The sequence below is a fragment of the Arachis ipaensis genome, chromosome B06, assembly GCF_000816755.2.
Source record: "Arachis ipaensis cultivar K30076 chromosome B06, Araip1.1, whole genome shotgun sequence".
Taxonomy (NCBI): Eukaryota; Viridiplantae; Streptophyta; class Magnoliopsida; order Fabales; family Fabaceae; genus Arachis; species Arachis ipaensis.
This window is the reverse complement of record NC_029790.2, coordinates 102,928,604-102,944,375: the sequence shown is the minus strand read 5'-3', so window position 1 is coordinate 102,944,375 and position 15,772 is coordinate 102,928,604. Positions and strand designations below refer to the sequence as shown.

The window sequence follows — 15,772 nt, the reverse complement described above, 5'->3', positions numbered from 1 at the left end:
TGAAAAAGGTTTTGAAAAAGATAGGATTTTTAAATTGAAAATTTGATTTGACTCATAAAAACAACTAGATTTTAAAAATTTTTGAAAAAGTCAATCCAAATTTTCGAAATTTTAAGAGAAAAAGGGGAAGATATTTTTTTTTTATTTTTGAATTTTAATGATGAGAGAGAAAAACAAGAAAAATGATGCAATGCATGAAAGTTATGGATCAAAACAATGAATGCATGCAAGAATGCTATGAATGTCAAGATGAACACCAAGAACACTATGAAGATCATGATGAACATCAAGAACATATTTTTGAAAAATTTTTTTTGCAAAGAAAACATGCAAGACACCAAACTTAGAAATCTTTAATGCTTAGGCACTAAGAATTCAAGAATGCATATGAAAAACAAGAAAAGACACAAAACATGCAAATGCAAAGATCAAACAAGAAGACTTACCAAGAACAACTTGAAGATCATGAAGAACACTATGAATGCATGAATTTTCGAAAAATGCAAGATGAGTATGCAATTGACACCAAACTTATAACATGACACATGACTCAAACAAGAAACACAAAAAATATTTTTGATTTTTATGATTTTCTAATTTTTTTTTTGGTTTTTTCGAAAATTATTTAGAAAAAGAAAAATAAGGATTCCAAAATTTTTAATATGAATTCCAGGAATCTTGTGCTCTTTAGTCTAAAGCTCCAATCTGAGGGTTAGGCATGGCTTAATAGCCAGCCAAGCTTTAGAAGATATTGATAATTTTTTTCTGTATAGAGCAACTAAGTGTGTGAGAATCTCTTCATTTGTGATGGCAAGTTGAAACCCCAGTCCAAAAAATTAGACATGGCTTACAGCCAGCCAGGCTTCAACAAATCATCATGAAACACTAGAATTCATTCTTAAAAATTCTGAAGAAAAATATATTTTTGAAAATTTTTTTTTGAAAAGTAAACAAAAAGAAAATTACCTAATCTGAACAACAAGATGAACCGTCAATTGTCCAAACTCGAACAATCCCCGGCAACGGCGCCAAAAACTTGGTGCGCAGAAATTGTGATGGTTGTCAGGCACGCGTTCGTAGGGAATGATGATGATTGTCACGTTCATCACATTCAGGTTGAAGTGCGAATGAATATCTTAGAAGCGAAATAAGATGAATTGAATAGAAAATATTAGTACTTTGCATTAATCTTTGAGGAACAGCAGAGCTCCACACCTTAATCTATGGAGTGTAGAAACTCTACCGTTGAAATTACATAAGTGAAAAGTCCAGGTATGGCCGAATGGACAGCCCCCAAAACGTGATCACAGGATTAAAAATACAATCCAGGATGTCTAATACAATAGTAAAAAGTCCTATTTATAATAAACTAGCTACTAGGGTTTACAGAAGTAAGTAATTGATGCATAAATCCACTTCCGGGGCCCACTTGGTGTGTACTTGGCTGAGCTTGAAGTCTACACGTGGAGAGGTCATTATTGGAGTTGAACGCCAGCTTTTGTGCCAGTTTGGGCGTTGAACTCCACTTTGCAACTTGTTTCTGGCGCTGGACGCCAGAATTGGGCAGAGAGCTAGTGTTGAACGCCAGTTTGCGTCATCTAAACTTGGGCAAAGTATGAACTATTATCTATTGCTGGAAAGCCCTGGATGTCTACTTTTCAACGCAATTGGAAGCGCGCCATTTTGAGTTCTGTAGCTCCAGAAAATCCATTTTGAGTGCAGGGAGGTCAGAATCCAACAACATCAGTAGTCCTTCTTCAACCTCTGAATCTGATTTTTGCTCAAGTCCCTCAATTTCAGCCAGAAAATACTTGAAATCACAGAAAAATACACAAACTCATAGTAAAGTCCAGAATTGTGAATTTATCATAAAAACTAATGAAAACATCCCTAAAAGTAACTAGATCCTACTAAAAACATACTAAAAACAATGCCAAAAAGCGTATAAATTATCCGCTCATCAGACCTCAATCTAGAATTTGCGACGTGGGAAAACACGTTTCGCAAAGAGATCTAGCTGCGACACTGTGATTCTAGCCAAAGGTTTGACCACATGACTACCAACCTATCTGAGTGCATCAATGTTGTGCTAAGAGGGATGCGTAACATTCCCGTTGCAGCCATCGCTCAATCTACATATATGTGGTTGAAAAACTTGTTTGTTAGGAAAGACCAAGAAGCATTTGCTCAACTTAGTTAGTATGGCATGTTTTCACAGAACCTAACTGATGAGCGGATATTTATACGCTTTTTGACATCATTTTCATATAATTTTTAGCATATTTTGTTTAAGTTTTATTATATTTTCATAGGTTTTGATGTAAAATTCACATTTTTGGATTCTACTATGTGTTGTTGTGTTTTATGGTGATTTCATGTATTTTTTGGCTGAAATCTAAGAGTTTTGATAAAGTCTGATTCAGAGGCAAGGAAAGCGTAGCAGATGCTGTCAGGATCTGACCTCCGTGCATTCAAGCAAGCATTTCTGGAGCTATAGATATTCAAAATGGAGCGTTCTCAACGGCTATAAAAATTTAACATCAAGGGCTTTCCAGAAATGTATAATAGTCCATACTTATCTTTGAAGATGAAGGCTTAAAACTGGCGTTCAACGCCAGCCATCTACCCCCTTCCTGGCATTGGACGCCCAAAAGGGAGCAGCTAGTGTCCAACGCCCAATAGGGAGTCCAAAGGGGGCGTTCAACGCCCAAGAACCCTACTAGCACATGGAGACACCCTTAGCTAAGCCCAAACACTCACCAAGTGGGCGCCGAAAGTGGATTTTCGCACTACAATCCTAAGCCTATCATATTTCTGTAATCCTTAGTTATTATATTAGTATATATAGGAGAAGATCACCCTTGTTTTAGGATCTTCGACCATCATAGAACATTATTTCATATTTTCAAGTTTCATTGTACAGTATGAGCCACTAAACCTCCTAGGTTAAGGTTAGGAGCTCTGCTGAGTTTTATGGATTAATAAAAGTACTACTGTTCTATTTCAATTCGTGTTTGATTCTCTTCTAAGATGTATCTTTGTTCTTCAACCTTATGAATGAGTTGAATCGTCACAAGTTATCTCTATTCTACATAGGTTCAGCGAGCGTCTTTCATCGGATATTAATGAACCACTAGCTTGGGGATACATCTCTTAGACGGCTAATCCACGACTTCATTGGGGACTTCTCGAGACATCAGTTCAGTCGAGGTATAGGGAGATTAGGGTCTTTGTGGTAAAGGCTAGAATCAAGGCGCAACATTCTCTGATCCGGAAGATTCGACCTTGTCTGTGGCATTTTGAGTAGGATCACTAAGGGGATGGACTGCAGGAACCTCACCCTCATTCAGACTGGATACGCATTAAACCTGGTGTTCAGCCTAGAGGAAGATTGGCGACCTCTCAACCGGCGTTGATCACATACAGCCTGCTATAGAAGAAATCATTCACAGTTGGAGTAGATAGTAAGAAAGTATTGATCCAGAAGAATAAAGCATCTCCGAAGCCTTAACCATCTTCTTATCATTGAATTCACAATTACTGAGTAACGTTATCTTTATTTTAATTTTATGCATTTAAACAACTACACAACTTTTCTATCCGCCTGACTAAGATTTACAAGATAACCACTGTTTGATCCAAGCCAACAATCCTCGTAGGATCAACCTTGACTCACCTTAGGTATTACTTAGATGACCCAATGCACTTGCTGGTTCAGTTGTGCAAAGTTAAATTCCGCGCACCAAGTTTTTAGCGCCGTTGCCGGGGATTGTTCGAGTTTGAACAAACTAACGGATTATCTTGTTTCTTAGATTAGGTATTGTTTTTAATTTTATTTGAGTCTTTTATTTTCTTTTTCGAAAAAAAAAAGCAAAAAATAAAAAAATTTTCAAAAATCTTTACTTTTCTTTATTAATCTTTATCTTTTGTTTGAGTCTTTTGTTCTTGTTCTTGGTAGAGTTCAAACTTTCTTGAGTCTTTTTCCAAAAATGTTCAAAAATAGTGTCTTTTGTTTGAGTCTAGTGTCAAATCTTAAGTTTGGTGTCCATTGTGTGTTCTTTAATTCCTTTGAATTTTTCAAGTTTGTTCTTGGTGTTTAATGAGCGGATAATTTATACCCTTTTTGGCATTGTTTTTAGATGGTTTTTATTATGTTTTAGTTACTTTTTATTATATTTTTATTAGTTTTTATGCAAAAATCACATTTCTGGACTTTACTATGAGTTTGTGCATTTTTCTGTAATTTCAGGTATTTTCTGGTTGAAATTAAGGGACCTGAGCAAAAATCTGATTCAGAGGCTGAGAAAGGACTGCAGATGCTGTTGGATTCTGACCCTCTTGTACTCGAAGTGGATTTTCTAGAGCTACAAAAGCCCAATTGGCACGCTCTTAATTGTGTTGAAAAGTAGACATCTTGGGCTTTTCAGTAATATATAATAGTCCACACTTTTCCCGAGATTTGATGGCCCAAACTGGCGTTAAACGCCAGCCAGAGACCCTTTTCTGGAGTAAAACGCCAGAACTGGCACCAAAACTGGAGTTAAACGCCCAAACTGGCACCCAAGCTGGCATTTAACTCCAGGAATGGCCTATTCATGTGAAATCTTCAATGCTCAACCCAAGCACACACCAAGTGGACTCCGGAAGTGGATTTCTGCACTATCTGCACTTAGTTACTCATTTTCTGTAAACCTAAGTTACTAGTTTAGTATAAAAACTACTTTTAGAGATTCATTTTTGCAACTCATGACATTTTACATTTCATATTGTATATTCTACGACATGAGTCTCTAAACCTCATAGGTGGGGGTGAGGAGCTCTGCTGTGTTTCAATGGATTCATGCAATTACTACTGTTTTCTATTCAATCACGCTTGATTCTATTCTAAGATACTTACTCGTACTTCAATATAGAGAACATGATGATCCGTGGCACTCATCATTATTCTCAATTCTATGAATGTGTGCCTGACAACCACTCCCATTCTATCTGAGCTCAACGTAGTCATTGGGCGACAGCTTGAGTGCGTATCTCTTGGGTCTCTGATCTACGGACCGAGTCCGTGAGATTAGAACCTTCGTGGTATAGCCTAGAACCAATTAGCAGCATTCCTGGGATCCGGAAAGTCTAAACCTTGTCTATGGTATTTCGAGTAGGATCTGGGAAGGGATGACTGTGACGAGCTTCAAACTCGCGAATGTTGGGCGCAGTGACAGTGTGCAAAAGGATAGAGAGATCCTATTCTGACGCTAGTGAGAACCAATAGATGATTAACCGTGCGGTAGCTGTACTTGGTATTTTTCATCCGAGATAAGAAATCCGACAGTTGATTAGCCGTGCAGACATCGTACCTGTTATTTTTCATCCGAGAGGATCATACAGCTTGCCATTGAAGGAAGCCATGCGTGTTTGGAGAAGAAGACAGTAGGAAAGCAAAGATTCAGACGACAGAGCATCTCCGGAACCTCAACCTGTTCCTCATTACTAAATCACAAGTACCATTTATTTCATGTTATTTATTTTTCATAAACAAAATTATTTTTATTATTAATCTTCTGACTAAGAGTTACAAGAAAACCATAGCTTGCTTCAAGCCGACAATCTCCGTGGGATCGACCCTTACTCACGTAAGGTATTACTTGGATGACTCAGTGCACTTGCTGGTTAGTTGTGCGGAGTTGTGAAAAGTGTGATCACAATTTCGTGCACCAGTGTTCTTCTTGGTCTTCAAGTTGTTCTTGTTTTTCTTCTTGTTTTGATCTTTAAAATTTTAAGTTTGGTGTCTTTAGGTATTTTTCTTTAAGATTTTCGAAACTTAGTGTCTTTAGATCTAAAAATTTTAAGTTTGGAGTCATTTGGTTGTTTTTCTCTTTCTTCATTAATTCAAAAAAATATCTTTTCTATCTTTTTACTTTAATTTTCGAAAATTGCAACAGAATTTTCAAATTTTAATTTCAAAATAATTATCTTATCTTATCTGAATTTCAAATCTTTTTAATAATCATATCTTTTTCAAATTACTATCTTACCTTTTTATCTTTCTTTGAAGATCCAAAAATCTTATCTTATCTTATTCAAATTTTAAAATTCAATTTCAAAATTTAAAATTTCAAATTTCAAATTTCAAGTTTCAAAATCAAATCTTTTTCAAAAATCAAATTTCAAACCTTATCTCTTTCAAATCTTTTTTAAATCTTTTCAAATTCCTATCTTATCTTTTCTAATTTTAAATTTTAAAATCAAATATTTTTCAAATATTTTCAAAATTCTTATCTTATCTTTTCTAATTTTAAATTTTAAATTCAAATCTTTTCTAATCTTCTATCTTATATTAATTTCAAATCTTTTTTAATTAGTTATTTGTTTTCTCTTCTTTTTCAAAACTTCCTAACTAATTATTCTCTCTCCTTTTTTTTGAAATTCATCATTCAATTTTCAAATCTTTTTAATTAATTAAGCTTCTATTTTCGAATTTAATTAATAAATAAAAATAAAAACAAAAATATCTTAATTATAGCTTCCTTTCTCTTCTAAATTTTTGAAATCTCTACTCCTCATAGCCGAATTCTTCTTCTCCTTTCTCTATCTCCATTCTTCTTTCTTTTTTTGCTTTCTTTTCTTGTTTATGAGCAGGAACCGGGATAAAGAACCTCTCGTAAATCCTGATCCTGAACCTGAGAGGACTCTAAGGATGCATTTATAACAAGCTAAAGCACAACACTCCGGAAGAAACCTCACAGAGATTTTCAAACAAGAAGCTGAAAACATGGCAACCGAGCTTAATAATGAAGGAGATGCAAGAATAGTTCTTGGTGACTACACCATACCAACTTCTGATTTCTATGGAAGAAGTATCTCTATATCTGCCATTAGAGCAAATAAATTTGAGCTTAAGCCTCAATTAGTCTCTCTAATGCAACCGAATTATAAATTCCATGGACTTTCACTGGAAGATCCATATCAGTTTCTATCTGAATTCTTACAAATCTGTGACACTGTTAAGACCAATGGAGTGGATCCTGAGGTCTACAAACTTATACTTTTTCCCTTTACGGTTAGAGACAGAGTTAGGATATGGTTGGGCTCTCAACCTAAAGAAAGCCTTGACTCTTGAAAAAAAATTGGATAATGCTTTCTTGGCCAAGTTCTTTCCACCTCAGAAGATGAGCAAAATCAGAGTGAAAGTTCAAACCATCAGACAAAAAGAAGGTGAATCCCTCTATGAAGCCTGGGAAAGATACAAGCAACTGATCCGGAGATGTCCTCCTGACATGCTCTCAGAATGGTCTATCCTAGGTATATTCTATGATGGCTTGTCTGAGATGTCCAAAATATCATTGGACAGCTCTGCAGGTGGATCACTCCACTTGAAGAAAACGCCTGCAGAAGCAAGAGAACTCATTGAGATGGTTGTAAACAACCAATTTATGTACACTTCTGAGAGAAACCCTGTGAATAATGGGATAGCTCAGAAGAAAAGAGTTCTTGAAGTAGACACTCTGAATGCCATATTGGCTCAAAACAAGATCTTGACCCAGCAAGTCAATATGATCTCTCAGCATTTGACTGGAATGCAAGCTGCAGCTGGCAACACCCAAGAAGCTTCCTCTGATGTAGAAGCTTATGATCCTGACCAACCCATGATAGAGGAGGTGAATTACATGGGACAATCCTATGGAAATACCTACAACCCCTCATAGAGGAATCATCCTAACCAAGGTTCAGAAAACCGGACCGGTCATCAAACCGCTCTAGTCACTGGTTCACTGGTTTACTGGTCTAACCGGTTCAACCGATGGTTCAACCGGAAAAACCGTTTTAGAGTAGAATAATAAAAAAATTATAAATACACATCCTAAAATATAATTATAGTCTGATAAAAATTTTAAAATATCTTCGAAATTAAAAACACTACATAAAATATCATCAACCAAATACATATGATCTTATCAAAATCCAAACTCAAAAGTTAAATAGTAATAAAAGCATATGTAAATATTAAATCCCAACATGGCTGATATGCAGTCTTGGATTGCCTAAACATCTCCTTAATTGCATCTTCTGCCCTTAACATTCCTTCATAAACATACCCCAAAGATGGGGGGTCATCAGCATCAACAACCCTCAGCAAGTAAATCAGAGGGCTCACAAGTTTACATACAGTAAAGCAATTGTCCCAAAATTTTGCATCCAGAATAATAGCACTCACAGCTCTACCAGTAGCACTCCTTCCTAATTTATGATCAGTGAAAATTGAATCTACAACCAATTGTTGCAACTCCTTTTTACGGTCAAAGATGCTCTTCAATGTAATAAACACAGTTGCAAACCGGGTTGCACCAGGACGTACAATTTCTCTCCACTTAGGTCTTTCTCTTAGCCAAGATAAGAAAACCGTATGATTGTACACAAATACTGTGATCTTTGAAGCACGAGTTGCAAGGTTAGAAATATGCGCCATGCTGCTTATATCTTTTAAAATAAGATTAAGGCAATGAGCAGCACATGGTGACCAATAGATATTATCATATTTTCTATTGATAAGCCTACCAGCAGCAACATAATTGGCTGCATTGTCAGCCACAACATGCCCAATATTATTTGGGCCAATCCATTCAATCACCTCAGAAAACAAAGTACACAAGTGTGAAGCATTTTTTTACCATACTGAAAGCATCTACTGATTTCACAAAGCACAAACCTTTAGAACAATACACCAAGAAATTGATTAACGTTCTTTGTCTTTGATCTGTCCAACCATCAGCCATGAGGGTACATCCAGTTTCCTTCCATGCACTCCTATAACTATCAACTAGCATTTGACTTTCTCTTTTAAGATCAGCCAACAAATGAACCCTTAACTTATCATAAGAAGGCCCCTTGTAACCAGGTCCAATACCAGCAACACCATCCAACATATCTTGGAAATATGGCGACATCACAGCATTAAATGGAATTTTAACAGAAATTGAGCTGCAAATCAAGTTACCAACAACCAGAAATTGAGAAATTGAGCTGCAAACCAAGTTACCAAGAAACAGAATTTGAAGATGCAAACCAAGTTACTAACAAACAGAATTTGAAGTGCAAACCAAGTTACTAACAAAGAAGTTCACAGAGGCAAAGAACAAAGATGAGCAGAGGAAGTCAGTTCACATAGGCAAGTTCAAGTTCACAGAAGCAAGTTGAAGTTCACAGAGGGGAAGTCGAAGTTCACAGAGGCAAAGAATTGAAGAACAAAGATGAGCAGAGACGAGTTACTCACCACGTGACGATGAAGACGATGGGACGGGGCAGATGAAGACGAGGCAGACGGCTGGCTACTGGGCAGGGAACCAGGCGAAGAAGGAGGGTTACTTGGGCTGACGACCAGGCGACGGCGGTTGGGCTGTTGACCGGTGACCGCGGCGACGAAGGAGGGGGCGGTGGCAGGCTGGGGTTCGGGCGTGGAGGGTCAGCTTCAGTCTTCTCTCATTCGCTGTTCTCTTCTCTCACGAAGATGAACAACACAGAACACACAGAATTAGGGATTCGGGGGAAGAAACGGGGGGTGGTTGGGGTCACCGGGTCAGGGTGCTCTTCGGGTCGGGTCGGGTTAAGGGTTTCTTTTTTTTAAAAAAATAATGAAACGACGTCGTTTATGCAGAACCGGCCGGTTACCGGTTCGGCCCAACCGGCCGGTTTTTGGCCGGTTCGCCGGTTCGTCACCGGTTCTTTCCAGGACGGTTTCTGCAGGAGGACCGGACCGTCTGCATCGCCGGTTCGCGGTTAAACCGGTCGAACCGGCCGGTCCGGTCTGGTTTTCAGAACATTGATCCTAACCTTTCATGGAAGGATCAACAGAAGCCGCAGCAAGACTTCAATAATAATCAAGGTGGAAGAACCCATAATAGGTTCAACAACAAACCACCATTCCCATTTTCTCAGAACATATGGAGACTCCTAGGCAGAGCCTTTCTGACTTAGTCATTATAGTCTCCAACCTCTCTAAGACCACTCATAGTTTCATAACTGAAACAAGGTCCTCCATCAGAAATTCGGAGGTACAAGTTGGTCAATTGAGTAAGAGAATCCCCTAGACTCCTCCTAACACTCTTCCTAGTAACACTGAAGTAAACCCAAGAGAAGAGTGCAAAGCCATCACTACTGAAGCTGAGGTCGAATCTAAAGGGAGTAATCTGACATTGAACCCAATGATGAGATCCCTTATTGGGCATTCAATGCCCAATGCTACACCTTTAATGGCGTTGAACGCCATTAAGGAGGACATTACTGGGCGTTCAACGCCCAAACTGGCACAAGAGCTGGCGTTGAACGCCAGTAAGGAGGACTTTACTGGGCATTCAACGCCCGAAATGGCAGAGAAGCTGGCATTGAACGCCAGTGAAGATGTCCCCACTAAGCGTTCAACGCCCAAAAAGCCACAAGAGATGGAGTTGAACGCTAGTAAGGATATTCCTACTGAGTATTCAACACCCACTGATGAAGTCCCTATCCAAGAATTAAAGAAAGCCAAGGCTCATGTAGAGATCATAGAGGTCCCCTTGCAAGCACTCTTGCAATTCATGAGTTCTGATGAATACTCATACTCTGATGAGGATGAGGAAACTAGGGAAGAGAAATTTGCTCGGTACCTAGGAGCTCTCATGAAGCTAAACGCCAAGTTATTTGGAGTAAAGACATTGGAGGAAGAACCTCCAGTGCTTACCAAAGAACTCAATGCTTTGGTTTAGCAGAAGTTTCCTCAAAAGCTTCTAGATCCCGGACGCTTCCTAATTTCTTGCACTATTGGCACCATGACCTTTGAAAAGGCTCTGTGTGACCTAGGGTCAAGTATAAACCTCATGCCACTCTCTGTGATGGAGAAGTTGGGAATCATTGAGGTACAAGCTGCAAATATATCACTAGAGATGGCAGACAAGTCAATGAAAAAATCATATAGCTTAGTACAGGATGTCTTGGTGAAGGTTGAAGACCTTTACATCCCTGCAAGCTTCATAATCTTAAATACTGGGGAAGATGAGGATGAATCCATCATCTTTGGAAGACCTTTCCTAGCCACTGCCAATGCTATCATTGATGTAGGAAAGGGAGAATTGATTTTACAACTAGGAGAGGAGCACATCTTGTTCAAGATGCCTCACCCCAACTCTCCCTCTAAAAAAAAAGAGATAACTGTGCAACACTTAGTGTTCCAACCATCTCTCTCAGTGCAGAGCTTTACTAAGCCCCCAGACACCAATTCTAGGTTTGGTGTTGGGCAGCCAGCAACAAGCACTGAGAATAAAGGTACTAAGACGAAAGTACTTAAAGGCTGGAGGAACCAAAAGATCCTCACAGAAGGCCTCTCACCTGGCATGAGAGTTGTCTTCACCAAGAACCAGTCATTCCATATACAGTGAGTCACATCCTGTCTCTAGAGCATATAGAGCTCATCCATGAGAAGACAGGAAGAAAGTTTACTATAAGGGGCGAAATTCTAAGCCCATATCAATCTCCGTAAGGAGCTAACCATCAAGCTAGTGACGTTAAATAAGTGCTTGTTGGGAGGCAAACCAACTATAGTTATTATTTATATTTTTCTTTGAATTTATTTTTCTTAATCATTTTCTTTAGGTTCATGATCATTTGCATTAGTCAGAACAGAGACAGAAACGTTCAAAAGTGGAAACAGAATACCCTGGAGTACATGTCTTATTGGCGTTGAACGCCAGACAAGAATGCAAGAGTGGGTGTTCAACGCCCACAAAGGGTAACATTACTGGCGTTGAACGCCAGCCAGGAAGCAAAGGCTGGGCGTTCAACTCCCAACAGAGACAGAAGACCTGGCGTTGAACGCTAGGAAGGAGGTCCCTCCTGGGCGTTTAACGCCCTGAGTGGAGCAGCAAGCTGGCATTGAACGCCAGCTTTGGAGTATAAGTTGGGCGTTCAATGCCCATAAGAGGGGCAGGGAAATTGAATTTCCTAGCCTCTCAGGACTAGTGGGTCCCATAGCATCTTCACATATCCCACCTTCTTCTCTATTCTTTTCACACTTCCTCACACACACTTCCCTATAAACCCTCAACCAATTACATCCATACCTATTTCCCAAAACATCATAACTACCACCAACCCCACCCACTAATATTCAAATTTTCCACCCATATTCCCCCCCATTAATTCGAAACCCTAACCATACCCCCCTCATTCCACTTATCCCACACACTACTCATACTCCTTCAACCCTTCTTTGGTCGAATTGTTTTTCTCCCTCCATCTCCATCTATTTTCTTCTTCTTCTACTCCATTCTTCTCTTTTATTTATTTTTGCTTGAGGACGCACAAAGTTCTAAGTTTGGTGTTAGAAAAGCCTTACTTTTTGCTTTCCATTCCTACTTATGGCACTCAAGGTCGGAGAACCCTCTAGAAAGAGGAAAAGAAAGGTCGTAGCTGCCACCTCCAAATCTTGGGAGATGGAGAGATTCATCACCAAAGCCCACCAAGACCACTTCTATGAAGTAGTGGCAAAGAAAAAGGTGATCCCTGAGGTCCCTTTTAAGCTTAAGAAGAATGACTATCCAGAGATCCGACATGAAATCCGAAGAAGAGGTTGGGAAGTCCTAACCAATCCCATCTAAGAGGTTGGGATCTTAATGGTGCAAGAGTTCTATGCTAATGCATGGGTCACGAAAAACCATGACATTAGTGTGAACCCTCATCCTAAGAAATGGAGTACCATGGGCAGAGGGAGAATCTTAGACTTTAGTCCGGAAAGTGTAAGGTTGGCGTTCAACTTGCCTTTGATGAAAGGAAACCCACATCCTTACACTAGAAGAGTCAATTTTGATCAAAGGTTGGATCAAGTGCTCTCAGACATTTGTGTGGAAGGATCATAGTGGAAAAGAGATTCCCAAGGAAAGCCTATCCAACTAAGAAGGCCTAACTTCAAGCCCATAGCTAGAAGATGGTTGGAATTCATCCAATGCTTGATGAGCGGATATTTTATACGCTTTTTGGCATCATTTTCATATAGTTTTTAGTGTGTTTTATTTAGTTTTTATTAAGTTTTTATAGGTTTTAGTGTTAAATTCAAATTTTTGGATTCTACTATGAGTTTTTGTATTTTTGTGCAATTTCAGATAATTTCTGGCTGAAATTGAGGAGTTGGAGCAAAAGTCTGATTCAGAGACAGAGAAAGCACTGCAGATGCTGTCTGGATTTGACCTCCTGGCACTTGGAAGAGCTTTTCTGGAGCTACAGAAGTCCAAATAGATCTTTGGAAAAATGACTTCCAGAGCTTTCCAGCAATGTATTAGCATCCATACTTTGCTTCAAATTAGGAGGCCCAAAACTGGCGTCCAGCGCCCATAGAGGAGAGCCCAGCGTCCAAACGCCCAGAGAGGACCCCCTAGCCAGCGTTTAACGCCCTAGGAACCTCCTAGCACGTGGATCTCATCAAAGCTCAGCCCAAACACTCACGAAGTGCGCCCCCAGAAGTGAATTTTAGCACTAGATAGACTGTTTTACCCTTACTAGTCATTTGTTTAGTTTTTAAGACTTATTTTACAGCCCTCATTAAGGGAGAGAGATGCCTATCATTTACTGTATTTGATTTTTACATTGTATTTTCCTTTCAGTATGAGTTTCTAAACCTCCTAGGTTGAGGGGAGGAGCCCTGCTGAGTCCTATGAATTAATAAAAGTATTACTATTTTTCTTCGATCCGTGTTTGATTAATTCTAAGATGTATATTCGTTCTTCATCAATATGAATGCGTTGAACTGGAATAAGGTTATCACATTCTACATGGGTTCAGAGTGCGTCTTTCATCGGACAATGATGAACCACCAGCTTGACTATAAATTTCTCAGATGGCTAATCCACGACTTCGTTGGGGATTTCTCGAGACATCAGTTCAGCTGATTTACGGGGAGATTAGGGTCTCTGTGGTAGAGGCTAGAACCAAAGGCGCAGCATTCCTCCGATCCAGAAGATTTGACCTTGTGTGTGGCGCTTTGAGTAGGATCATTAAAGAGAATGGACTGCGCGAGCTTCACCCTCAAGTAGAGATAGATCCGCACTAACCCTGGGGTTCAGATCCGGAGGAGTATTGGCGGTTGCTTAAACCAGCGTCAATCACATTCAGCCTGCCATTGAAGAAATCATTCACAAGCAAAGGAAACAATACTACCAAAGTTAATTCAGAAAAACAAAGCAACTCCAATCCGCAACTATATTCCTATTACTGCTTTTTACAATAATCCTAATACAACTCCATATCCAACAACCTTCTGATTTGCCTGACTAAGACCTGCAAGATAACCATAGCTTGCTTCAAACCACAATCCTCGTGGGATCGACCCTGACTCACTCAGATATTACTTGGACGACCCAGTGTACTTGCTGGTACAACTGTACGAAAGTGTGGGAATTCGTGCACCAAGTTTTTGGCGCCGTTGCCAGAGATTGTTCGAGTTTGGACATGTCTTGCTCCCTGGATCTGGTAATTTATTTTATTTTGTTGAATCTTTTATTTTTATTTTCTTCTTCTCTATTTTTCGAAAAATGTAAAAACTTTTTTCAAAAACATTTTTCTTTTCTTTGTTTAATCTTTGTTCTTAATTTGAGTCTTTCCTGTTTTCAGTTTTTAAATCACAAAAATTTTAAAACTTCTTCAAAAACCTTTTTCATACAGTTTATTTTCAAGCATCCTTAGATTTCTTTATTTTTTGTTTGAGTCTTTATTCTTGTTCTTGTTGAGTGAATTTTCGAAAATCTTGAGTCCTTTTTCAAAAAAAAATTTAAATTTAGTGTCTTTTTGTTTGAGTCTTGTTTCAATTCTTTAAGTTTGGTGTCTTCTTGTTATTTTTCTTTTAATTTTCGAAAAATTGTGTTTAGTTTTTCTAAAAATTTTAAGTTTGGTGTCCTCGTCATATTCTTGTGTTCTTCAAATTTTTTTAGTCTTGTTCTTGGTATTCTTGTCAACCTTCAAAGTGTTTTTGGTGTTTTCTTTGTGTTTGGATCTTAAAATTTTTAAGTTTGGTGTCCCTTGGTGTTTTTCCTTCAAATTTTTGAAAACTTGGGGCATTAGATCTAAAAATTTTAAGTTTTGTGTCTTTTACTTGTTTTTCTCTTTCATCATTAGATTCAAAAATAAAAAATATCTTTTTTGCTATTTTTATTTTAACTTAATTTTCAAAAATTACATCATAAAAATTCAGATTTCAATTTTTATCTTATCTTATCTTAGTTTTTGATTTTCAAAAATCGAATCTTTTCAAAATAAAAATCTTATCTTTTTCAAAATCTTATCTTTTTCAAATTTCAAAATTCAAATTTCAACTCTTCAAAATTTAAAATTTTAAAATTTCAAAGTTCAAACTTTAAAATCAATTCTTTTTCAAAATCAAAATTCAAATCTTATCTTTTTAAAATCTTTTTCAAATCTTTTTTGTTTCTTATCTTATCTTTTCTAAATCTCTAAATTTTAAAATAAAATATTCTTCAAACCTTTCTAATTTCTCATCTCATCTTTTCTTATCTTTTTAATTTCAAACTTTTAAAATTCAAATCTTTTCTTATCTTATCTCTTATCTTATTTTAATTTTAAATCTTTTATTAATTAACTACTTCTCTTCTCTTTCTTCTTTTTCAAAACTTCCTAACTAACTCTTCCCTCTGACTTTTATGGCAGAAACATCTCTGTACCTGCTATTGGAGCTAACAATTTTGAGCTTAAGCCTCAGTTAGTCTCTCTTCTGTAGCAAAACTACAAGTTCCATGGACTTCCA

The 15,772-nt window shown here is 37.9% G+C and overlaps 1 protein-coding gene across 1 annotated transcript; it reads right to left on the bottom strand.

The window, feature by feature from the left end:
- On the bottom strand, positions 7,970–8,939 carry LOC107647130. The gene is made up of 2 exons (XM_016351251.1): positions 8,702–8,939; positions 7,970–8,568 (listed from the first exon to the last, which is right to left on the bottom strand). Exons 1-2 carry the CDS (start codon positions 8,937–8,939, stop codon positions 7,970–7,972), a joined length of 837 nt encoding a protein of 278 aa, XP_016206737.1.